The sequence below is a fragment of the Musca autumnalis genome, unplaced genomic scaffold (genome assembly GCF_047663935.1).
Source record: "Musca autumnalis isolate F117 unplaced genomic scaffold, ASM4766393v1 scaffold_3, whole genome shotgun sequence".
In the NCBI taxonomy this organism is placed as follows: Eukaryota; Metazoa; Arthropoda; class Insecta; order Diptera; family Muscidae; genus Musca; species Musca autumnalis.
The window spans coordinates 93,537,814-93,565,430 of record NW_027411866.1 but is presented as its reverse complement, the minus strand read 5'-3'; the positions used below and the strand labels follow the sequence as shown (position 1 = coordinate 93,565,430).

The window sequence follows — 27,617 nt, the reverse complement described above, 5'->3', positions numbered from 1 at the left end:
CAGGGTTGTATTTCAAGACAAATTGTCTAGTGTAAACGCCTTGTAACTACGGTACACATTTGTTGCGTAGTAACGTTTTGTTTTGTTTGATGTATAACAATAATTTGAAAAAATAACTTACTACATACACAAACATATCCTCATGCAAAGGAAAAGAGACTACACTTCAAAAGCGAAGATTAAAATTGATCCCCATAAACACGATGAGCAACTCAGAGAGATCGAAGAGAGACACGAAGAAATTGAAGATGCAGTAGTTGCGGATGAGGAGTTTCAGGAAGCAGAGGAATGTTCTGATAAACAAATTGATGCTGGTTATTCAGAAGTCAATATGGATATAGGCCGAATTGATATATCATTTTCTGAAGCCGGCTTTGACGACTACAATGACCAACATTGTTATCCTCCATCGTATTACACGCTGTCACCAAAAGAGCGGCTATTGCTTTTGTATGCAGAAAATTTTCGACATCAATTTTTTATAACTAATTTGAATCCTCGACCTCTGGTTCTTGCCTTACCTAATGAATGTAATGTACAGGTAAATTCTTCGTATTTCTTTTTAAAACGTGTCTTCTAAAGTCATACGAAATCTTCAATTCAGAAATTTGTTTGCACAACCATGCGTCCTTCTCCATTTTTATATAAACCGTTAAGAAGTGCCGCAGGAATTGCAAGTTTTGTCGCAGACTTCATTATATATGAACCCTTCGACGATATCATACTGTTTGTAAGTATTAAGATAAATTACCCATATGATCTTTACTCTGATGCTGCTTCCAGTTTCGGATTTAAGTCGGATCGAATTCGGAACGAAAGATATATAGAGAGATTGGCATGTTTTTGAACCGATACTTGGGAGGGAAATCGAATGTTTCTGCCGACACAACGTTTCGAATCCTAACCGAAATCGGAAGTAAAACCATGGGATATTCTGAAGGGAAATAATTTGTTCGTACCGAATTCTGATATGATTTCTATACGATTTCCTAAGCAATGCGTATGGAAATCTAATAAGTTTGCCAATTATTTGTAGAGCATTCTGTACGAATTCTGGGTTAATATGGTAGGGTATGAAGATCGATGGTTTATTTTCTAATATTCCTACAGAAATTCTACTAGTACGATATTTGCAAGGTAAATTTATAGAAGGTATGTGCATGAATTACAACAACTTACATATTTACAAAAACAACATTGTTGGTATTGAAAATTAATTGTCAAAGAAAATATTGAATAATAGGGTCGTTCCAAAAATTTGCTCAGGAAAAACATAAATACATTTTGAAAATCCTCCATAATAGAACAAATTTGAATGACAATGTAAATATAAAGCATTCAGAACTGTCGTAGGTCATTTTTATTACACGTTTAGGAAGAAAAACAGTATTTTATGGTAGCAAATTTCATGAGTAGACCCTATTACATTTTGAAAACTAAATTTACAAAAAAGTAAGAATACAGCTGATTGTCACTTCTACCATGTATAAATGTACCTTGGATATTTGTATATACCCCCCATACCATTGCTATTGCAAACGATCCGTTTTCGAATGTTTTTCGATAGTTTTGCGGATATTTTGTTCGAAAACGACACTCGAGAACGAATTAAAAACGATAAATTCGTCGCTCAGTTTGTGGCAGGAAAACCTTCGAATTCGAATGTCGTTAATAATATTATTAGCGAATGAAAGATGATAGTTTTTACGATAGTGCAGAAAAAGCATTTTTGGCGGAGTTTCGATTTTATGACATGTTTAACTTTATCTGACGTCTCTTGATTTTTCTTTGTAATGTTTGCGATTCAATGCGTGTAACAGTTTACCCCCATACCATTGCTATCGCAAACGATCCGTTTTCGAATGTTTTTCGATAGTTTTGCGGATATTTTGTTCGAAAACGACACTCGAGAACGAATTAAAAACGATTCAGTTTGTGGCAGGAAAACCTTCGAATTCGAATATCGTTAATAATATTATTAGCGAATGAAAGATGATAGTTTTTACGATAGAGGCGAAAAACATTTTTTATGGAGTTTCTTGATGTTTCTGTTATGTACCTTTTCCGTTTTTATTTCTTTATGTTTGCGACTCGATATGTAACTGTTGATAAACATTGTTGTCTTGTGTTTGGCAACCTACCCATATGTTGTCTTTATCAACACTTATTGTCTATATTATACGTAGCATTTATATCGAAATTATTTGAAAAAAGCAAATGGGAATTTTTTACAAACAATATAATTTTTTTTTTGAAACAAAAAAATTTCCAATGTAAAAAATGTTTCTCGAAACAATTTTTCTTGTGAAGAAAAAACATTCGCCAAATGTTCGAAAATGATATCGCTTTTAAACTTTTGACGAACAAAAGAAAAACGTGCTTGTGTACACCCGAAAAACATTTGCCAATTCTTCGAATGTGATATCGTTTTCGATAGTTGTGCCGAACATTCGAATAATATCCGCAATTGGTATGAGGGGTATAAACATTGTTGTCTTGTATTTGTAACCGAGCTATATATTGTGTTTATCATCACTTCTTGTTAATATTATAAGTAGCATTTATATCGAAAATATTTGAAAAAAGCAAATGGGAATTTTTCACGAACTACATAAAATTATTTTTTAAAACGTAAAAAATTTCCGAAGTAAAAATGTTTCTCGAAACAATTTTTCTTGTGAAGAAAAAACATTCGCAAAATGTTCGAAAATGATATCGTTTTTAAACTTTTGACGAACAAAAGAACAACGTGCTTGTGTACTCCCGAAAAACATTTGCCAAACCATCGACAGTGATATCGTTTTCGAAAGTTGTGCCGGACATTCGAATAATATCCGCACTTGGTATGGGGGTAATCATGGCAGAACTACCAGGTAGTGGTATCACACCAGCTGATCGTATATGAAAAGTCAAATCCCTTTATAAAAAAATATTTTTGTTGTAATTTCCCCAACAACATAAAGAAAGTTTTGACATAACATATTCAAAATTTTACGATGCCACTACCTGGGTAATTGTGCCATGGGGGTAATCAAGGTATATTAAATTTGGTAGAAGTGACAATCAGACAATCACAAAAAATCATAATTTCAAAAAATCAGGAAAAGCCAATTGAAAATTCTCCTCCAACATTATTCTAATGTAGCTCGAACCAAACTGACAAACAAACGTTTACATACGGGCCATCAAATAACTTGGATCAACGTTTTAAGAACCCTAACAGAGATTTCGCTTAATTGGCACAGGACTTATTATGTTATTTAAAATGCTTTCATCTAAAATAACACCAATACCATTAAATGAATTAACACTGTCCAATTTGATAACCTCATAACTTCAACGAAAACAAAAACGATGAATTAATGTCTATGTTTTGGTACATATCCAATTTTCGGATCGATAGAAAACTTACACCCAGAAAAACGATGAAAAACGATGTTTCGATCAAAAATAATAATTATTTTAATTTTGTTGTATTTATTCATCAATAACTACCTTGCACCTTCAAAAAATTGTTCCCTTCAGATGTAATACACTTATGTATATCAGAGCTTTTTCCTCAAAACACTTCTGAAACACGCCCTTTGTTTAGTATAGTCAACAGCCCCTGTTTCGATTTTTCATTTCTCTCCTTAATATTAGCAAAACGCTTTACTTTCATCGGTTTCTTCAGTTTGTTTCGCGCAAACGACTCATAATTTCAAGGTAGTATTACTTGTGACCGTACGATCTTATGGCAAGAATTCATGATGTACCACGTCATTTCAGTCGAAGAAAACAGTGAGCAAAACCTCAACATTTGACCGAACTTGACATGTTATTTCGTTCTTGGCTCTTTCCATTAGACTATAGGCCCAATGGCAGGTTTCTGAGGCAAAAAGTCCATTTTTGAAGTCATATATTTGGATAAAATATTAACGGGATTAGATTCTTAACACTTTGAGCCACTTAGAAACAAAATCATTTCAACCTGGCAACGCTTCATGACCACATACCGGGCTCTCAAAGATATTGCATCTTCCATTGTAAAATTTTATAAAAATCAATCAAACGAATCCTGATCACTATAAACATCAGGACGAAATTTGAAAGGTCCAGCAGCTTCCATTGATTTGTTGCCTCAAAAACCAGCCATTGGGCCCATAGTGCATTGGGATGATTTTGCTTTGTTTTCAATATCATAGGCATACGCCCATGATTAGTCACCACTTATGGCCTTTTTGGGGTAACCTGGATCGTCGTTCACGATGTTCAACACCTCTTGAGCGATGTCGCATTGAACAAACATCTTTTGTTGCTCAAAATTTAGCAAAAATAGAAGAGCCCACCAAAATACGACAAACCATGGTATAAGTAAAGAGGTAGATTTAAATGAAAAAAATCTATAGAACCCTTGTTTTTCTTGAATCCCTAAAACTTCAAAATAAAAGCAAGAAGTGGTTTTGTTTACAATGCATTTTTGAGCATTTTATAAAAAACGCGAAAAATGAATGAAGAGTTAAGTTTTCTCCACATAATCGAGTTGTGAATATGATAAACTGATTGTTTCAATGCAAATCTCACCAATTTCTTCCATACAAATGGTCTAAAAACAATTTTAAAAATCATTGAATTCGACTGTTTTTTAAATTGTTTGGCATATTATTCCAACACCACACACACATACACAGTTTGTTTATATTGTTTTGAAGTTTTAGGCATACTCGAATGAAAAAAATTAAATTGACATAAAGCTTTGGCTAACCTTTCTTATTAAACCATGCGACAAACTTTTTATCTGTCAAAAATAAACCGACTAAAACGGCGTTTGCACTAGAGCCTTTTGCCTGGTTAACCTGCTTTATGAGGATTTATTTGACGTTTACGCTATGGAATTGACATTTGAAACCCAAGCCCACTGGGTTAATCCGGTTAAGTGCACGGGGTATAATGTGCCGTTTCCTCGGTACGTCATTCGCTCTCTATTCGTTGTTCGACCCTCAAATCCAAATAAAGTACTTAATTCCCCATACAAAATTTTTTTTTTTACAAAGCGAACGACGATTTTTCTACGTTATTCAAGTAGAAATACTCTCTGAAGACATATAAATATGTCCATCCCTAACAAATGAGAGAATTTATCGAAAAAATAAATTATGACATGTCTAAAATCAAAATTCATAATGTAATATTTAAACAGCGTAGAGAAAATCTGATTAGACAGAAACTCGTTTTATCACAAAATAAAACGAATTAGGCCCAGAAATGTTTGCATATTTTGAATATCGTGCATATTTTGACATATTTTTACATATTTGCATCAAATGAGCATATGCAAAACCATATGCAAGGATTTGTGGCCTGAATATTCCACTGAAATGGCTGAAATTTGGTATAAGGCTTTGTTGGGGGTATTGAACTTTACATAGAACGGTACTTTCCGATTTTTTTAAACCTATGGCTTCAATATCCCACCGAAATGGCTGAAATTTGGTATTTTGTCTTCGCTGGGGGTATAAGACTGAAATTTGTCGGTAAAGGTTCACGTCTTCATATAACCTCCATAAAACGGTACCTCCCAATTTTCGGTATTTTGAAGGTTGTGGCCTCAATATATATCACCGAAATGACTGAAATTTGATTAAGTCTTCCTTGAGGGTATAACACTTTCCACATGAAATTTGCCGGTATAGGTCCTCGTCTTCATATAGCCCCCATAGAACGGTACTAAGTCTTCCTTGGGGGTAAAAACCTTTCCACCTAAAATTTGTCTGTTTATGTTCAGGCCTCATATAGCCCCCATAGAACGGTACCTCCCAATTTTCGGTATTTTGAAGGTTGTGGCTGTGGTTATACATTTCTCTATTTTATTGCCTTGTCTGAAGAGAATTTTAAACAGACAAATTGTACACACAAACATTTTTGTACCTATTATTGAAATATTTGTTGCATAAGAAAATATGTAAAATGCATAAATTTTGCATACACATACATACACACACAAAATTTATATATTTTGCATATGCCATATGTTTCGATTTCAATTTAGCTAAAGCCAAAAATATGCCCTGTCCAAAAATTTGACATGAATCGGGCCAAAAATAGGGGTTGCATAAAATCCCGCTGTCTAGTAATATCTGTCAACTAATGAGACTGATGGCAAAAAACATGGTAGTTAGCAGTACCATATTTAACCATCTCCACATTCATAAGGACAACTGGATGCCAACAGACCAAAAAACAATAAATCAAATCAATCCCTTTTTGATAGATGGAAGACATTTATCGAGGGTGTTGGTTGTACGATCGTTCTGATGAACAAACATCGACTTGGATCATTGTTGCAGGAACGTACCTACCCGATTAAACGTAGCAAATAAAGTACGAACAGACACAAGACGGAAGTTGGGCATCGGTAAACTGCAATTACCACATAATCATATTCCACTAAACTGGCAGAATTGCTTAATCTAAGCACCCCTCGTCCCGATAATATATCAGCCCATTGGATACCAGATAGCTCCACCAAGGAATCCGTGGTATGACCAGGAGAGTCGTTCTGCTACCGAAGAGAAAAATGCGGCATATAGGGCTACTTTACAGTCGGTAGGAACGCGTAGCGCACGAGAGAGGTATCGGGTGATAAGAAGAGAGGAGAGTGTGTAAACCAGCGTCAGGCGATTAGGCGCCCGTGTGCGCTCATTTAACGTTGCTCTCTCCACACACACACACAATTCAACCCACTCACACAATGACCCCCCGTAAAGTATGCAATAGAAAAGTACGGTGCCTGACGCTGGTCTAAACACTCGAAATGTCCAGGAACCAAACTAAAGTCCGAAAATTCTACCAAAGAGTGAAAGATCAAAGTGATGGCTTTGGTACAGACACATCCTCCTGTAGGGACCATCAATGTAATTTGGTAACTGATACAGATAGTGTGTTCAGGATAATGAAAGAGCGTTTTTCCAAACTGTTGATACTAGCGAAGACGACGAAGATACCACAGATCCAATCCCAGAAGATGAGGTATAAACCGGCAGCAAGAGGCGATGGCCTATAAACCAAAGCCATCACTTACCATATGTTTGCCGATTATAGAGTAGCCTTTGACAGCCTCCTACATTTTAAGATATTAAAAGCCATGTTTGAGTTTGATATTTCCAGCAAAGCTCCGGTCCTCAGTTGAAATAGGAAAGAACCTCTCCGAACAGTTTAGTACCAAGAGAAGAGGTTTCAGACAGCCTTTTGTGTGACCTATTCAATGTTTTGCTACCAAAGGTTATACGAGATCCAAATCGCACAATGTAAACCAATAGCCACATGTTACTTGCTTATGCCGAAGACATCGACATGTCGATCAGTAAAAGAAGTAGCTGATATCTTAAAAAAAGTAGAAAGAGAATCTGCAAACGTGGGTCTGGCAGTAAATGGCGACAAAATCAAGTTTATTGTATCGATGTGTAATGCGTCTACAGAATTCGGACCAACTGTGAAAGGTGATGCCTATAATTTTTAGATAGTTAAAGACTTCGTTTATATCGGCACCGCTATAAACACCACAAAATCAGTTGTGGAATAAGAAGTTCCAAAGCGTGGGTACTTGCGCAATCAGATAAGGCAGTGCTTGGTGCATTTGAGGGGAAAATTCTTCGATTTATGATAAATTCTTGGGTTTACGATAAATTAAGTGTTTTGGTAATATGTCAGTGGAATAATTGTGCCAACTTACGCAAGCATCCTGATGCAAATGTTCTATCGTGTTGGGGTTCATGGACAACGAAAATACCGGTGGTTCCTTTGGTTCACTTCATTTTTCGTTTTAAAACGTTAAATGTGAAAAACTGGGTTTCTAAGATTTTCAAGTTTAAACGGGCATAACTTCTTTTTTCACAACGGACTTCTGTTGATCCTTTTTTCTTTTAAATGGTGCATAATATCTTTTTTGCTCAGGTTTTTCCATCCATACAAATCGCCCCGGTCTATTATGTATGTATAACTTGTAGGAAAATTAATGTTTTCAACACTGCATAAATTTTCTTTTTTTTTTGAAATTGTATATTTTTGCAGCCGAACCGATTAATATCACCAGCAACGTTACTAAAAATACGTCGAGGCAATAGCTTTGAAATGGCAGTATTACTATGCAGTATGCTCATTGGGGCTGGATTTAATGCTTATGTTGTTTCGGGTATAGCCCGAACGGAAGTTGTTGAAAATGATCAACGTATGGTACCATTTCCGGGAGACATCTATAATTTCGAAGGAGACGAACTAAAACAAGATAAACCTTTTAACGAAAATCAATTTTCTCTTGGCGGAATGCCTGATTTGGAGAGTCATTTGGAGAAGAATATAGCTGAAATTGTCAAGCAAAATGAGAATGAAAAACAAAGGCAAGAAGCTTTAAAGCGTGAGCAAGAGGTATGTGTATCTTAAACTAGTCTTGCATTCTTATTTACATTATAGCCCAGTCATAATAGGCTTGAGTATTAAGGGGAAATAGCAGAAATTCCCACAAAGCAGAATTTTGGTTATTTGGGGTCAAAGGTAATTTTTTTGAGGTCTTATTCAGTTATTATTATTATAGTATAGTTACAGTTATAGATTGTGTACAATAATGGTCTTTACGACTTTTAAGTAGGAGTCACCATTCTTGAGATATCACGATCTAAGGGTCAAATTACACCTATGCACTATACGCCCAATTCACAGTGTCCAATTTTACGAAAACCCTGGCCAAAAATCGAAAAAGAAAATGTATCAATTCAAATTAAACAAGTGGTTTTCGAGCTTGAGGTCATGTTTTTGTTTTTATTATTTCCAATATTTCGCAATTCCTTTGAATTGCATCTTCAGGGAAAATATTTATAACTTATAAAACTAGTGTCAAGTTTACTTATAACTATTACTTATAACTATGATATTGGAAATAATAAAAACAAAAACATGACCTCAAGCTCGAAAACCACTTGTTTAATTTGAATACAAATACAAAAGGTCGAACAAACAGCACTGAAGAAAATGTATCAATTTACACTAAATAGGGTCAAATATTGTTTATAGGATCCCACTGCGTGTAGTTGTGAAAAATATATACGTTTCGATTGTATCCGTCGAGGTTGTCTGTGTCATATTCTATCTTACTGTGAAGAAATATGACATAACTGCGCGACTCTTATTGATATTCCGAGATCTTTCAATTATCTGTCAATTTAAACCGGTTTACGCTGTCATTTTGGCGTCCGCGGAATTATTTATATGCTTTTATTGGTGAAAAATTATTAGAAAGTCCCGCTTTATCGACTGAAAGAAAATTCGGCGTTAATATCTCCACAATTCGCGAAAATAAAATGACTGTTCTATCCTGATGACCGAAAATAAATGCCTATTTTTCAGAGTACTATCGGAAAAATTATCAGAAAATCATTTCGCGAAAAGCTAGAAACATAATTTTTTCTATGGTTGATACGGAACATCTTAGGTTTTAAATCCCTACAAGATTAAAAACGTAGATTCATTCGCTTCGGGATAAATAAGCTAACATTAACAGATATTTGGGTGTTCTATACTACTGACGTGGAGTGTATGTATTTATAGATACCTGAACCGATCAGAACCAAATTTTCATAAACATCGAAATGAAATTTGAAAGGCCCAGCAGCTTCAGGGACTTATTGACTCAAAAACCTGTGATTGAGCCAATAGTGCTATGGAGAAATAAGCCCCGTAAATTCACTATGGGACGGACCGGTTAAAAAAACCACACAATGTATTAGGCAAGGCCTACATAAGGTCGGCCAATAAGCGCAGCTGATTATTATGTTTGATGTCATAAACATTATTGTGATTTAAAATACTAAGAAACTAAAATCACAATAATATAAAATCTATTATGTTTGTTGTCAAATGTTGTTAACAGTACTCTGAATGGCCGACCTTCTGTAGGCCTTGTGTTTGTAGTTTAAAAGAATTTAATAGTCTCGACTCCGGACAAAATTTGTTCCTACGTTATAGAAATATAACATTAAATTCGGCACACCAATATTTTTTCAAAAATCTTTATTTTAAAAGAGAACTACAAGAAAACATGTATGTATATTATACTAAGTTAGAGGAAAATTCACAGGATATTTACTATTCTCTGAAGTCTATTTTATTAATCCCTATTTTGTTGGTCCGATTGGCACTTTAGATTTTTGGGAAAACCTACTGAATACCCTGTGTCACAAAAAAATTTACCTTTCGGAATGAAAGCCCCTATTGAGTATATTAAGAACCCCAAACGAGTTATGAGTTATGCCGTAATGAATTGTTTGGTGATTGACAAAATTGCTTGATATCTCTGTTTGGAGATATTGTCTCATCATTTTGAGATGACATGTTTTCAGTTAAATAGCCTAATATTTTGTTCTTCTAGCTCAATTTCCTTCCATGTCATTTTTGTCATGAACTGAAAAAGTAACACAAGATTAAATTTTATACAAAAATGTTCTGATGTTTTTTGGGAAAGCCGAAAAGTGAGTGTGATTCTCATTTATTTGAGAATACTAGACACTTAAAGAGTTCGGTTTTTCGGCTTAAGCAATCAAATGAGATTGAATCTTCAACAATAAACAAAACCAACAAAAAGCAGCGAATGACACGCGCAAGGGAGTTTGTAAAAAAAGATTCCAACAACAATCACTCACAGGCAACTGTAATGATGTTTTTTTAACTTACAGAACTCGATGAGTTCTTAGTTGATACGTGCTGACGGTTGTTTGCAAATATTTTTGTTCTGCTGTTTTTTTTGGGAAAGCAGAAAAGTGAGTGTGATTCTCATTTATTTGAGAATACTAGACACTTAAAGAGTTCGGGTTTTCGCTAAAAAAGGCATCATTTCAAAAAGCTGAAAAGCCAATTGATTATTCCCTTCGCCGGGATGAAATCATGATATTGGTAGGGATCAGTCAAGTTTTGCAACACTGTCAGTTAATTTTGAAAAACATTACTCTCTGTAATAGAGGGTAATAAATGAAGTTAAGCCATTGGGGGAATACTCCAGCTTAAGCAATCAAATGAGATTGAATCTTCAAAAATAAACAAAATAAACAAAAACGTTCACCGAAAATTTTATGTAGGATCGGGTAAAAGTAATAAAGGACAACAAAGTTCAAAATGCATGCGCTGAATTTTAGTATAAGTGATCAATACTTGTAAATTTCTGAAAAAAGGATAAATATCAAATCAAATTTCAAGTCGATTGGAATAATATTGCCCTATATGTGAGCGTGTTTTTCTCGAAATGGTATTTAGAAATCGACCAGAAAAATATATACCAATCGGTTTATTAGTTTTCGAGCTAGATTTAGCACCGCATGAAAAATTGGTGGGCTATAAATATAAAATTTTAGTGAAAAAAGTTGACATCAACTGCACATGGGCAAAGTACCGTTACCAAGAATTAAAAATTTAATATAAATTCTTACTATTTCGTATTCTTACTATTGATTGCCACCTATTGCCACATTGGCTCTGGATTTCCGTTAATTGGACATCCCTTCCGAAGCGGATATGTGTAAAAACATTCTGCCCATCAGTGCAACCTTTTGAGATATATCGGTTCAGATATATATATATAGCCCCTATATATATATATATATATATATATATATATATATATATATATATATAGATATTTTCCCGATTTTGCTGCAACTTGCTGAATTTTGACCGAATAGCCTTCAAATTTAATATGTGTTATTTTCTTAGGCCCCTGAATAGCTTCACCGATTTTCACAAAAATCGGTTCAGATTTGGATATAGCCCCCATATATCTCTTTCCCCGATTTCGGCTCAGGTTTGAATATGGCTTCCATATATAATTTCGCCCGATGTCACACAATTACGGGTAATTACGTCATATTTTCCTAATTTAATCAATATCTCACATACATTGCGTGTTTAGTGCATCGAATACATAAAATCGGGCGAAAATATATGTGAGAGCTTTATCCAAATCTAAACCGATTTTTTGAAAATCTGTGAAACTGAAAAAGGGCTTAAGAAAACATCTCATGTTAAATTTAAATCCTATTTTCCAAAAATTTACCGGTTTAATATAGCAAATTCGGTGAAAGGTATATGGAGGCTATATCCAAATCTGTTCCGGTTTTTGCAAGATCAAATCAAAATTGGTAAAACTGAACTGTGGTCTGAGGTAACATCTATTCATAAAAAAATTGAGTGATTTATAGCAAAATCGGGGAATGATATATATGGGAGCTATGTCCAAAACTGAATCGATTTTTATGAAAATCTGTGAAACTCAGGGGCCTAAGAAAATATCATTAGCAAAATCGGGGAAACCGATATGGACCAAAGTTGAAATTTTTCATTCCTATGTTTTTATAAGTACTTGTGCAAAAATACATCAACCTAGGTCAACTCCTTCTATTTTTTCCACTTTTGTATGGAAGCGGCAACACTGTGCGTCACCACTAATTTTTTCTTAAGACGCAAATTTCTCAGGAAAGTAAATTGAGTTTTTTGGGAGAGAGCGAAGAGAAAGAGCTCCTCAATACTCTTTTCTACCCCCTATTGCTTAAAACTCAATTTACTTTCCCGAGAAATGTGTGTGTCTAAACACGGACTAAGAGACATGCATTTTTGGTTCTGGTGAAAAACGCTCGCTAACAAAAAGTTAAATTCCGATATTTAGCTCAAAGAAATTGTACACGTAGTTAGCTGAGAGTATTGTTGAAGCTTTTTTAAGATTATTTCCATATTTTGTTACAGTAATTTTGAGTTATTTAATTCAAACACAAAAGATGCCGACTACTGGTACATGCCGGACTTAGGGGCACTTAACCTATATGAGGCGCTTAGCGCCAAAACGGCCTAACCCACATGCAAAAAAAAAAAATTAAACTGACAACAATCAAACTGAAACCTTTTGAAATAAATTCTAAAAAATTCCATATTGCATTATTTTAGAAGGTAGTATTACCTAGTGTTATTCAATGATTTGATTTCTTTGGGCATGTGCCCAGCAAAAATAGTCCTCCCAAAATCATGGGTTCTGTAAGGGATTTTTGGCAGCCGTAACTACTCGCAAACCCCCTTTCTTCCCCATTATTTTTACAAGGGCATGTCGCACTCAGTTTGTAGTTATTTTATGACCACTAGAATAACTAGTTATTCTGTGGCCATTAGAAGTTGAAAAGTAAGTTGAAAAAAATTCTATTTTTAGAACAGTTAATGTAGAGATTTTTTTTAATTTCATCACACTTCTTACTTTTATTTTACTTTATTTTATTTCGCTTGCTGTGCGAGTTGAACACACGAACCCTTCTAGCCAAAGACACTACCCAGCAAACCAATCGTACCGATATCGTAACGAAATCGGAACAAATTTCGGACGTGACGTCCGATATCTGATCCGAAATCGTAACGATATCTTAACGAAAGTTGTATGAAGTGGTTGACATAATTTCGGAACGAAATGTCGGAGCGAAATCGGATCGATTTCGGTCAGAATTCGCAACGAAATCGGAAGAAAATCCTTGGGAAATTCGTAATTCGAATTTTTTCCTCCGAATTTTCGTACAGATTTCTGAACGATTTCGGAATAATGTCCTATGAAAATCTAAGGTACCTTCCGAACTTTCGTAATGATTTCTGAACGATTTTGGAATAATTTCGTATGATTATCGAAGCAAAAAATTTTTCTCTGATGCATCTTTTTATACCCTCCACCATAGTATGGAGGGTATATTAAGTTTGTTTTTCCGTTTGTAACGCATTGAAATACTCATTTGCGACCCTATAAAGTATATATATTCTTGATCAGGGTAAAATTCTGAGTCGATTTGTGCACGTCCGTCCATCCCTCCGTCTGTGGTAATCACTCTAGCATCCACAAAAATGGAGATAGAACGCTGAAATTTTGGGAAAATGCGTCTTTTGTTTGCAGGTAGGTCAAGTTCGATGATGGGCTATATCGGTCCACGTTTTGGTATAGCCCCCATATAACGGTACCCCCGATTTACGGTATTTTGATGTTTTTAGCTACATTTTCAGACCGATGTTGCTATAATTTGACATTTAGGGTTCTTAAGTGTCAATAAACTTATATAACAAAAGTTGTGGACATAGGTTCACGTTTTGGTATAGCCCCCATATAACAGTACCCCCCGATTTACGGTATTTTGCCGTTTTTAGCTACATTTTCAGACCGATTTAGCTTTAATTTGACATTCAGGGTTCTTAAGTGCCAATAAACTTATATAACAAAAGTTGTGGACATAGGTCCACGTTTTGGTATAGCCCCCATATAACGGTACCCCCCGATTTACGGTATTTTGCCGTTTTTAGCTACATTTTCAGACCGATTTAGCTATAATTTGACATTTAGGGTTCTTAAGTGTCAATAAACTTATATAACAAAACTAGTGGACGTAGATCAATGTTTTGGAATAGCCCCCATATAACGTTACCGCCCGATTTCAGGTATTTTGACGATTTAAGTCGCATTTCTAGACCGAATTAGCTATAATTTGATATTTAGGGTTCTTAGTGACCAAAAAACTTATATTCGAAATAATTATGAACGTAGGTCCATGTTTTGGTATAGCCCCATATAACGGTACCTCGGTATAACGGATTTCGGTATCCCCATATAACGGATTTACGGTATTTTGAAAATTTTACCTACAAGTTCTAACCGAATTATCTGTAATTTGAACATTTGACATTTGTAATTCTTAGTGGTCACCACACCTCTCCACCAAAAATTGTCAAGAAAGGTCGATGTATTGATAAAGCCCCCATATAAAAGTACCTCCCGATTTTCAGTAATTTGATGATTTTAGCTACAATATTAAACCGAACTAGCAGTAATTTGACATTTGAAGTCCTTAGTGGTCACAACACCTCTCCATAAAAAATTGTCAACATAGGTCCAGTAATTGGCAATTTTAGCTACAATTTTTAACCGAACTAACTGTAATTTGACATTTGAAGGTTGTAGTCGTCACCACACATCTGCATCAACAATTTTCAACATAGCCCCAATATAACGATACTTCCCGATTTTCGGTACTTTGAGGATTTTACTTAAAATGTTTAACCATGGTATAGCCCCAAAACAAACCTCTCGATTTTCCGTACCTTAGCTTTATTTTTTGGACGAACTTTCTTTAATTTGAAATTTAAGAGCCAACAAAAATTCTGCAACAAAAACTGTTCATTTAATTTCATATTTTCGTATAGCCCACATACCTCCGAACTAGCTGTTAATGACATTTGAAGTTTCCACGTTATGTACCGATTTTCGGTATTTTGAGGATTCTAGCTAAAATTTTTAACCGAATTAGGAGTTATTTGACATTAAAGGCTCCCATCAAAAACTGTCAACATAGGTCCATGTTTTATTTTAACCCCTATATAACGGTACCCCCAATTTCTCGCCCACCAAAAATTGTCAACATACATAGTTAGATATAGGCACTATAAAAAAGGGCCTCCCGAATGAAGCATTTTATGTACATTATCTGACATTTTAACGTACCACTTAAAGTTGGGGACAGGAATGAGAACTAATTATTCCATTTTAGTTCAGAATATTTTATGGTGGAGGGTATGAAAAGTTCGGCCCGGCCGAACTTAACGCTTTTTTACTTGTTTATTGATAAATTTTCTTTGTTATGTTTTTATTGGAAGATTATAATTTCAAAGATATCTTATGATTTTCACTGTTGTTATTATTTTGTAGTTATAGTAGAACAATGTAAACTTTGTGTACGAATATGTTGAGTCTATCAGCACTAGCTTGAATTATTATATGTTGCATTTATATTTAAAATATTTAAAAAAATGTATATGCGAATTTTATAACCAACCATTTTGTTTTTCGCCAACAAACTAAAATGTTGCTTGTTAGATATATACAAAAGGTGGTTGTTGTGCGAAGGGAAATTTTATTCCGACATATCGATCCGAATTCGTAACGAAATCGGAAGAAAAACTTTAGCAAATTCGAAGGGAAATTTACTTCCGACATTTTCTCCGAAATCGGAACGAAAACTGAACGAATTCCTCTACGAAAAATTGTATAGAAATCGATACGAAATCTGAACGATTTTGCTTCCGAAATTGTTCCGATATGTCGGACATCCGACATTTGGTTTGCTGGGTACATACTATGCCACGCACACGAACATTAAGGGATGCTTAAGAACTTAAATGTGCAGCGCACATGTGCACCACGAATTGTTATTTTTTAATTAAAAAAAACTCGCGTGCCGACAGTGAGCGTTGAACACACAACCCTAGGATTTATAGTCGGACACACACTCACTGTGCCACCGTCCTCATTACTTAGTGAGGAGCAAAGTAAGTAGGTTTGCCTTGTAATTTTTTAAGAAGTATCCCATTACTTTTCAGATTACTTGTAATGGGAAAAGAAGCTTGTTTACATCACTTTGTAATGGGTTACGTAATAACTACCGGATCCGAATTTTTGCTGGGTGGTTTAGGCCGCTTTGGCGCTGAGCGCCTCATATATTAGGAAATAAACTAACACATTTTATTACAGGAATTGAAACAACGTGATGCTGATAGATTCCGTTATCGTAAACCACATGCCTGGGTGGTTATATTTAGAAGTAGCACAAAGAATGACATTAGAGAAAAATATGACGAAGATAATCCAATGGAAGATATTCAAGTTGAATTTATTGAGCCTTCTACCGGGTTTTTTCTTAGTGGCAGCTGTATGGATTATGCAGTGGCTGACAGTGTATGGAACCACAACCAATATTACGTAAACAAACAGATATATGTGCGAGTTGGTGAAATACGATGGGATTTACAAAATTCTGACGACTGGGAACGTTTGCTTCCGGGAGAAAATCTAATGAAAACTGCCACTGATAATGTTAGTGATGTTACGAATGAAAAACACTTGAACACAATCCCATCGTGGGTTTCAAAGCTTCACATCGACGAAAAAGAATTTGAGGAACGATTTCCACATCTTCAGAAAACAGTATTCTACAAGAGGGTTAAACACCAACGCTTCTCACCATATTTCAACAAAGATGGAAAAATAATGCAGCTGACGCTCTTTACAGACAACACATACACAGAAACAATTCTGGATTGCGTTTATTTTGAAAATCGTGCGGATATGTTATTGCATGTGGAAAAGAATTATAAACTCTCAAGTATTAAGGAAATTTTTGGGAATGGACGCAGAGATAATTTGTTAAGTAAGTATTATTGATGTGATCTTTAAATGTATTATAACAAAAATAGACATATTTTGGTTTTATAAACCCTAATTTAAGGCACATTTATCTGGAGAGGAATTTAGGCCTTCGCCTTCTATTGATATTCAAAGATTATTTTTTTTTTAATATTGACACAGCAAGTTATAGCACCAAATATATAAAAGCAATAAAAAAGTAGCAGCTTTCTCGACAGAGACAGATTGAATGCCGGCTACACAACCAAAATCCTTTTCCTCAAAAAATTTTCAGAATTTGGACATACACAGAAAAAAAATTACTGCATTTCAGGAATAGTGTTCATAAAGTCTTGCCAAAGTTCAAATTTCTGCATTTCATGGACGCCTTTCATAAAGCAAATAAAAATACTGGTTTTTTCTGAGAGATTGAAAAAAAAATGTTGACGAGTTGTTGTTTTTGTTATTGTGCCCAACAACCGCCACACACCACCACCAACCAAACCAGAGACAAATTTTGCTACTTTTATTCATTCTTTTATTTTGTATTATTGTAACTTACCGTTTCATCTAATGATTTTCGTCTTGTGAACATAGCAGAACAATACGAACCATATGTACATACATGCTGAGTCTATCAGCACTAGGTTGAGATATTAGATGTTGCCTTTATATTAAAGAAATTAAAAATTTGTAGTTGCGAACTATACATCCCCAAACACTTTGTTTTTTTCGACACCAAACGCACTGCAGTTGATTGGTTTGTCAGTTAACTAACAACGAAATGGTTGCAACGTAGTTTAGGTATGTTGTTGTGGTTATGTGTGGGGAGTGGTTTGTTGATATAGTCCAGCGTCAAGCACCATACTTTTCTATTGCATACTTTACGGGGTGTCATTGTGTGAGTGCATGCTTTTTCAATGGGTTGAATTGTGTGTGTAGAGAGCAACGGTAAATGAGCGCACACGGGCGCCTAATCGCCTGACGCTGATATAGTCTCAATGCGATGGTGAGACGATGGTGGGGGCTGTGTTGTGGTTTGTTGATACATTGTCAATACGATGGTGAGACGAGACCATTCAAAAGAAAACAAGAACAAAGTTGAGAGCATTTACCAACCAAGAGAGGGAATATGAGAGAAAATAGTGGAATATAGGGAAAAATAAGAAAATGATTTTGTATCTCATGAAAATATTACATATTTTTGAAAAAATAGTGGCTTTTGGATGGAAATAAGAAACCGCACATGTATCTTATGTGAGGTACCTGTACAGTATGAAAAAACTACATCACGAACGAAAATATGTAAAACTTCTTGAAATATTTTTGTCTGTGTATGAACTTGGATTTGGATTAAAACTAAAAAGAGGAAGTACCTGAAGGAATGGACCGACATAGTCCATTTTGGATGTTAATCTTATTTTGAGAATAATTTCTTTCGATAGATATCGTGCCCACCAATCATTTCAATGATGGAATTGCTCACGATAAACATAATATCGCTGTAAACAGAATCACAAGTACATTCGGTAAAAATTTCCAAGGGATCCTCGAACAGACCTTAAACTGCATTTAAACAAACTTGTTGAACTTTTGTGGGGAAGTACCCTGAGGAATGGGTCGATATAGCCCATTTCCGAACTTAAAGGTTGGACAAAATATTACGAGATCCAAAGATTGGAAAGTTGTTAAACATTTGTGAGTTTTTGAACCGGAAGGAGCGGGGCGATAAGCACCATCTTTGAACTTTATATAAGATTCGCAGAAATAATACGACATTCTATTTTTGTGATAAATCGCTTTTAAATCCGCAATACTTTCAAAAACTGTTTTTCGCAATTTTTTCTATTTTTGCAGTAGCTGTTTCCGTCGTTATAGTGGATCAATGATTTATAGGATCCTGATAGATAGGCTTGTTGATCTAGGGGTGCTCTCTTGTAACCTCTCTCTCTCTAGATGAAGATCCCTTCTGAAATGCTGAGTGGGGGTTCCAATCTTACCAACCTATCGCGTTATAAGTGGTCAACAAGGTTTCTTTATCTGCACCCCAAGTGCTGCCGGCTAGGGACATGAGGACCTTTTTCTCAGCTTGTCGCAGATAGCTGTGGCATGAGATTCAATTCTCTTCTCAGCTGTGGTGGTCGTAGGTTTAGTGGTGGATATTTATTTGCATATTCCTTGCATGTGTTATAACTTCTCAGCTAACGTTTTTTTTCCGAATTCGGACAGAATATCTGAAAAAATTTCCGATTCTGATGCCGAATTCGGTACGAAAGTTGTATGAACGTGGTCATCGCATTCGGAAAAAAATCCCTTAGATTAGAAATCGGAACAAATTCGGAATGAAGATTCTTCAGAAAATGTGCAGAGATTCTTTAAAAATTATAGAAAATCGGTACAATTTCTAGGAAAATATTAGACAAATCGGAAGATATTCAGAAAATCTCGGAATATAATTGAAAATTAGAGCCCTCGGAAAAAATTGTTAGCTGGGTTATAACACACATATGCTACACGTACTCTGGACAGTTTGTTATAGTCCATATTTATATTAGGTAACTTTCCTTGCGACAATTGTCAGGTTGATGGAGAGAGAGAGAGAGAGGTGAGGCATATGGCCTCTCGACACCATCTCTCACCGACAAACTGGCAATTGCCGGAAGGAAAATTGCCTAATGTAAATATAGACATACGACCATGTGTTGTGTTGTTTACAGTGACTTGAAAAAATTACTTTGCCAAAAAAAAAAAACTTTTTCTTCCCATAATTTTTTACAACATTCGACGCGGATAATAGCATTATGAAAAACTGGTTTAATGAATTCAATCGTGACCGACACTCGCCAAAAAACGAAGATCGTGAGGGTCGTCCAAAAACGGCCGTTGTGCCAGAAAATAAATAGAATATAAGCGATCGAGGTATTTCTTCGGCAAATTCTGAGTGGTACACTACAATTTCTTTGACTGAAGTCTCCAGAGAAATTGGAAAAACGAACAAGAGAAGACGAATAATTCTGCATCATTACAATGCGAACAACACATCGCTTCAAACCAGCACCCGTTTGACCGGACAAAACTGTTCATCCTAGTTAGAGCTGCACGGGTCATCCGCCGTGCAGCCCTAACTGAGGATCCAATGACTTCATTTGATTCCAGCATAACAAGAAAACAAGTGTGCCAAGGCTATAGTCGGGTAGGACCGACTATGTGTTAACCTACACCACTACCCCTGTGCATAAGCTTTTGACTGGAAAAATTCAAAATATTAAAATTGGGATAGCTTTGCGACTTTGCTCTGAATGTCTTCATTAATACAGGTCAATTTTCTTGAAACGCATATAAGTGCATCGTCAGTACAACTCAAATAAAAAAATGGAAAAGATGTACGCCAACCATCAATAGGCTTCTTTCTCTGTGAGACCCCCATCAACCCCCCTAATTTCGTGAGGATTCGATCAAAATTCCAACCTGTAGTGTGATTGGACAAAAAAAGGAAAAAGGGATGCATTGCCGACTATTGCGATATCCCTGTTGTTTGGCCACCTATGACAACCTACTTCACATCGTAGTAAAGGTGATATTTTCTACTTTCCTTGCTAGGTTTTGCTTTCGATATAGCTCTTACAGAAGAGAGATGATATTCGCTTTGAAATAAAACGTTGGCCTTTTCTCCTAATAAGTTTTTTTCACATTCCGACCCCAGAATAATATCCGGCCATTACCAAAATCAATAGAGTTTTTCCTCTGTGGGACCCCCATTAACACCCAAAATTTCGTGACGATCCAATCAAAACTGCAACGTGTAGCGTGATTACCAAAAAATTAAAAAGTGGGATGTATTACCGACTATTGCGATATCTCCATTGTAAAGATGGGATTTTCTACTCTCGTAGTCAGAAGTTGTTTTTGGAAGGTCCGCAAGCAAAGCAGTGATATTCGTCATTATTATTAAAATCGTAAAAATGAAAAGTTGTGTTCTATTAGCGGCTATTGCGATATCGTTGTTGTTACTTCAACTCAATTGATGATGACTCATTTATTTCACAATATTGGCAAATTAGATCAATGGACTGGCAAACGGACGAACAGACGTTTATTTTAAACATGATTGAACATGCTTATGAACGGACAAACGGAATTCCAAAAAGTTCCCACGGTCAGCGGACGGACAAGCACACCACCCACGTTGGTCATGGACACGATTCAGCATGCCCACGGACAGACGGACGGACAGACGTTGATTTTAAACATGATTGAACATGCTTACGGACGGACAAACACGACCACCAACGTTGATCATGGACACGATTCAGCACGCCCACGAACAGACGGACGGACAGACGAATTCCAAGGATTTCCCAAGGTCACACATACATACGAGTACATATTTTCCCAGTTTACCACCCACGTGTTTGTTTACATAAAGTATCAAATTACATAAAATTCCAGGAATTTTGACGGCATTTTTGCTTTGGTCTATAACATATATTTATTAACTACTTTTGCACATCGTGAAATTTCTACCAGACTTAAGCTAGGGTCACACTAGGCAAATATTTGTTCCAGCGACAGGGAGAGTGTGTTTACTGAGAGCAATTGAGCATAAATGTCAATGCATTATTTACGCTCATTTGCTCTCAGTAAGCGCACACTGCCGGTCGCTAGAGCAAAAATTTGCCTAATGTGACCCTAGCTTTAGACGAATATGCAATCAATCGGTCTACTCCTTCGAGTACCTCCCACACAAAATTTCGGAAAAGTTCAGTTTAGGACCTGTTCTCGAATCGCTTTGCAACAACTTGTATTCACTGCCCCCCCTACGACGGTACAAGTTTCATCAGGAGCAAGATCATACTTCCTGAGAAAATATCCTGAAACTTGCAAAAGACCCCTATGACACCGTGGTTGGAGCGCACAATAGCTTTCGAACGGATTTGCCCATTCGGTCCAAAATTTGGCCTTCGTAATATTTTGTCCAAACAAAGTGTAAGTTAGAAGATAAGCCATGTCGGTCCACTCCTTCAGGTATCTCCCCATGATTTGGGCCATACTTTACACATCCTAATATATCTACCAGATATAGATCAAGTTTGAATATGGTCTATATTTTTCCAATCCTTCGGGTACCTCAAACACAAAATTTCGGATAAGTTGACTTTAAGACCTGCGCTCGAATCACTTTGATTCTTGTTGAAGCAGCTTGCATTCGCTGCCTCAATTACGACGGCAAAAGTTTTTTCAGGGGCAAGTCCATAGTTATTGAGAAAACAACCCGAAAGGTTTAAAAAACCCTTATGACCCCAGCAAAAAGTTTCCCTCCAAAGAGGCAGTTAAATCACATAATTTGGAAGTGCATCAAATTATACATTTTCACTCATTGTTTTTACAAGAGCGTGACCCCGGAAAGAGGCACTCCATTGCACTGCATTATAACTGACCCTTTGCCACTGCATTTAAACTGAACCTCTGGCACTGCATTTTAACTAACCCTTTGGGGTAAAATAGGATGCAGTCCAAAGCTAGACTTGTGTCGGTCATGAACGAACCGGTTCAAAGGAAAAAAGAACGAACGGATCCGTATCCAGCACATTCTTTTATATCGTTCATTTAGATCCCTGATCGTCATTGCTGCTTTACAAAATTAGCAGCAGAGCCATCACCTTTTCTTTTAGAAAGATTTAAGATCTAATTTATTGAGCCTTTCATTTACAAACGTTATAATTAGATAGAGTTTTTATGATATTATGTAAAACTTAAGACTATAATTAGTTTTACAAACAAACTCACGCAATCAACTCACAAATTTGCACACACAAAACAATCAAAGATTCAGTTAGCTACAATCGTTCAGTAAATCAATGGCTCATATGGTTCATCTAGTTCTTTTAGCTCCTCTGTTTCTTTTTGCTTCTTTCGTTCATATTCAAAGCACGTGTTTTGATACAGGCATTCTGCGGAATGAGTGCAAGCCATTACAAAATATCCCAGAACAAATAAAATGCAGTTTTTATTTGTGTAAAACAAAAATATTAAGAACTTTATTACATTAACACAAATTATGAAAATTCTCCATTGAATTCAATCGCAATCATGCGTGTTTCCTCCGCTTTCCATTTAATCCAAGCTGAACTGTGTTTGCTTCATCTGCTAAATGGGTTTGATATTGTCTTCCCATCACCAGTTAAGATTTCGACAGCACTCCCTTGGGAAATTTTCTTCTCGTGAGTTACCGAAAAAATTTTCACAAATTAAATATTTTTTATTTTATATTAACAAATTTTTGGAAATGTTAACACGCTTATCTCTTTCTGGAAAATGTATGCCGCTTGTAGGTATCTCTAACAACTGCTAATAAAATGTAGCGAACGGAGTGCCCTTTTCACGACTCCGTTTGGACTGCATCCGGATGCTGCTCGAACTGATCAACCGATTTGATACAAAATTTGGCCTTCGTCATAATTTGTCCAAAATTAGTTTTAGTTCGAAGATAGGCAATACCGGTCCGCAGCTTCCGGTACTTTCTCCAATTTTAAAAGAAGGTCACTAATATTTTGTCCAAATTTAGTTTAAATTCTAAAATGGCCCATATCGGGCCTTCTAAGGGTACCTTCTCAGCAATACTTTTGAACTTTAATCCTAATCCATATTTTTGTCGGTTCATACGCCCAAAATTTTGAAAGCCCCCTATATACATATTTATGTATTTTTGGGAATAAAGTGTTTCAAATTAAACGGGTCGGATACTTTTTTAATTGTTTTACTAACACATTACTTTTTATTTTTTTCTATTAATTTTTCGAAACTGTTTTTCAGAAATTGTTACAAGTATGGACAAATCTAAACCAAAAGAATTATACTTCTCCCCAAATGTTCGGCGAGATTCAATGGAATACCTAAGAGTGGAATCGGATCGGATAATTATAAAAAGTAAGGATCGGAGGGATTTGTGTTATTATCAGGAATTTCAATTTAAGCCGGGAGGAGATGTTCTAAAAGTAAGCATTTATAGACTAAATTTTCTTAAAATGTTTGTTTCAAAATTTTTAAGACAAGAATTAATTTGAAAAATAAAATGCATACCGCCGTTTTACTAAAGGCCTGTTTTCCAAGACGATTCGAATTCAAATTCGTTAGAACTACAACTAAACTCCTGTTGTTGTCGAGAAATTTTGTTTGATTGACAACGCAAACAAATCAAATACTTCTCAAAAAAAAAAAAAAATTAAAATAAAAATAAAAACAAGTAAGAACAGACTATAGTCGGACGGGGCCGACCATGTGATACCCTATACCACTATCCCTGTGCACTAGCTTTCCGGGCTAGCTGTTATAAGATGTGCATTAGAAATTTTACCAATTTTCACACAAAAGTTTTGATCAATTTAACCCGCTAAATATTATCCGATCATACCGTTGACTTGCACGCTACTTCTTCATCTCAAACCAAAACTACGTTTAAAATTTCGCGCCGATCGGACTATTATTGCGACCTACAGAGCGGCTACAAAATCGAGCAAAAATTTTGTTTTTGGTCCATTTCATCCCTTTAACATTTCACGATCATCGCCAAAAACTAATCAGTTCTATTCTGGTCCAAACCCGACCTCCATACTAAATTTCGTGACAATCGGTCCATAATTGCGGCCTCTAGCTTGATTACAATTTTTAATGGACGGACAGACGGACGGACGGACGGACGGACACACATCGCTAAATCGCTTTATCTCGTCGAGATATGAAGTTTGGTATACCACATGAGGGGTCTACGACGAATATTTCGCGGCGTTACATGAATTTTTGGGAAAACAAACTTATTATACCCTTTTCCACATTGTGGTATAGGGTATAATAAAGACCATAAATAGTGTGACATAATACCAAACACACATTTTTTTAAATTATTAATAGAAAATTGTACTCTATATCACACTGAATCACCTCGAATCTTGTTTAGTTGATTGTATCATATCGTCGGTGTCATGCTTAAGTGTTCCATACGCCATTTGCCTGATTCGAGAAAAACTCAAGTTAAAGTTGAAGGTCATACAGGATAAAAATGGTGCAATAATCCAATACTTTAAGAGCTCAGTTCTACTTAACTAAACTCATAGAATATATCAGTAGTTTTGACAAGTTGATGGTGGCTTAGAACGCTAAGACGCCGGCAACCTTGACACTCAGTTGTCGGAGACCCAGGTTCGAATCCCAGCCTGGCTCATGCCTTAATAAGGCAAAAATAAAAAATAATTTCAGCATGAGCCAGGCTGGGATTCGAACCTGGGTCTCCGACAACTGAGTGTCAAGGTTGCCGGCGTCTTAGCGTTCTAAGCCACCATCAACTTGTCAAAACTCTAGTAGACAATAATTGATGATCAAATCAAAAATAAAATCTTCTGATATAGAAGAGCAATTACTAATGATGTAGGAATAAAACTTACCGTAGTATTTGTGAACATTGAAAAATGGGATTACCAAGCAAGACTATAGGAAAAGTTTGGAGTTTCAATTAACTGACATAATTTCGCATATACATTTATCTAATGAAGTGCGATATATATACTAGTTTCCAAGCTTTGCCTTCGTCTGCCACAACAACAACATCCTAATACACCTGAAGATCGGATTTATCACCCGTGAAACGTAGTGTAATGGTTGGATGCGTGGGACTTCGGTAGACTCCTAATTTTTCAATGTATCTCTAAAGGCCTTACAGCTCAACTCGAAAGAGAAACACTTTTTATCAATCGTGTTCCACCTCCCTTATATGAAGTGCTACGGTGGAGTTTAAAAATCAGGACTTTAAATGAAACATTTATTTTTCTCATATAAATACAATAAGGACCATTATTATAGGTTTCCTTAACATTTATTTAAGGGATTTCCTCCACTTATCACTATTTTTTTGTGGTAAAAATTTCGATCGGACTAAACGGATTGATATTTTGCATTTCTAAGGTAACATAAAACCTTTAAACGCGATTTTCTTATAATACCATTTTTGTAGTAGGTTAGCTTCAAGTCGAATGGACGTTTTTGCGTATATTTTTGTGGACTTACATGAAAATTTTGCCTTTAAACTAGGGATTTTTGGTTTAAACGATTGATAAATTTTCGTTTTCATATAACAATACAATATTCAAAAATATTTGGATTTAGAAGCTATTATTCTTCAGTTTTTAAACCAAGTCCTTTAAAACAATTTGTTCAATACGCCACACTTTTCTGTAACTTGCCAAAAATGGGCAATTTTTTGTTCCAAAAAAAAAAAAAAAAAAAAAAAAAAAACTAAAAAGTTCAAAGTTGTTTTGTTCCATACGCCAGGCTTCATGGATATGGAACAAAACGAAAAGATTTTTTGGGTCACAAAGTGGATATGGAACATACTGGCATCTGAATATCTCAGAAACTATAAGAGATAGAGAAAACCCGACCAAAAAATCTGAAAGAGCATGGTTTAAAACCTTGCAAGGTACTTTTATCTCAAAATGTCAAAAATGGCGTATGGAACACTTAAGCATGACACCGACGATATATAGTTAATGTGAGAGAAGTCCCATGATATTAATTTATGTATATTGCAAATCGTTTCTTGCTTGTATTCTAATTAGACAGATTATACAATTTCTATAATTATATTAATTATCAACTTTTATAATAATTTTAGAAAATTATACAAAAATTTAAACGTAATTATTCTCTACCAGCTGGAAGAGATATTGCCGAGCGCACGTTCCTACTTATGCAGCAGAGAATACATTTGAAATTTCATTACTCTCCAGGTGCTCTGACAGCATCAACCTGTGAGATAACAAAGCCCCCTAAGCCAGATTATGGAAAAGAAGTAATTTACGATAAATCTATGGCTAAGACATTTAAAGTATACTGAAAAAATATATTATTATGATGTTACAATAACAAATGTTTGAATTTTAGGCTAATAGTGAAGAGCCGGAACTTTTACAGTTAGAAATGTATCGCCTCGTAATGAATCAGTTGCAAAATGAAGAGAGCGCTAAAAAGAATTTTAAGAAAATTTCAGAAGAAATATGTGCAATTTTTGACAATCGGCGGAATGAAATGGAAACCCCAGTTCTTCAATTTCGACTATTTGATTCAATGCGAAACTGCGCTGCTAGATCGAATCATTTAAAAATGGTAATAGCAAGTGCTCTACTTACGATTTTGATACTTATTTTTAATATTTCAGAGTGTAGAAGACAATAATGGAGATAATAATGTTTCCTGTCCTTGATCAAATACTTTAATTACATTTTCTATGACGGATTTGATTAAACAAACGTAAGATATTAAATTTTCAATATGTTAAATTTGCACATTGTTTCATATACAAATTTATTAATGATATTCTGTTAAAATAAAATTATTTGATTGAACATAATTGCATAAA

General features: G+C 35.4%; 1 protein-coding gene across 1 annotated transcript; it reads left to right on the top strand.

The window, feature by feature from the left end:
* lobo (coiled-coil domain-containing protein lost boys) lies at positions 1-27,617 on the top strand. Its single transcript, XM_073978930.1, has 8 exons — positions 1-541; positions 605-730; positions 8,050-8,403; positions 16,559-17,234; positions 24,023-24,204; positions 26,874-27,086; positions 27,143-27,364; positions 27,417-27,617. Exons 1-8 carry the CDS (start codon positions 143-145, stop codon positions 27,459-27,461), a joined length of 2,217 nt encoding a protein of 738 aa, XP_073835031.1. The 5' UTR covers positions 1-142; the 3' UTR covers positions 27,462-27,617.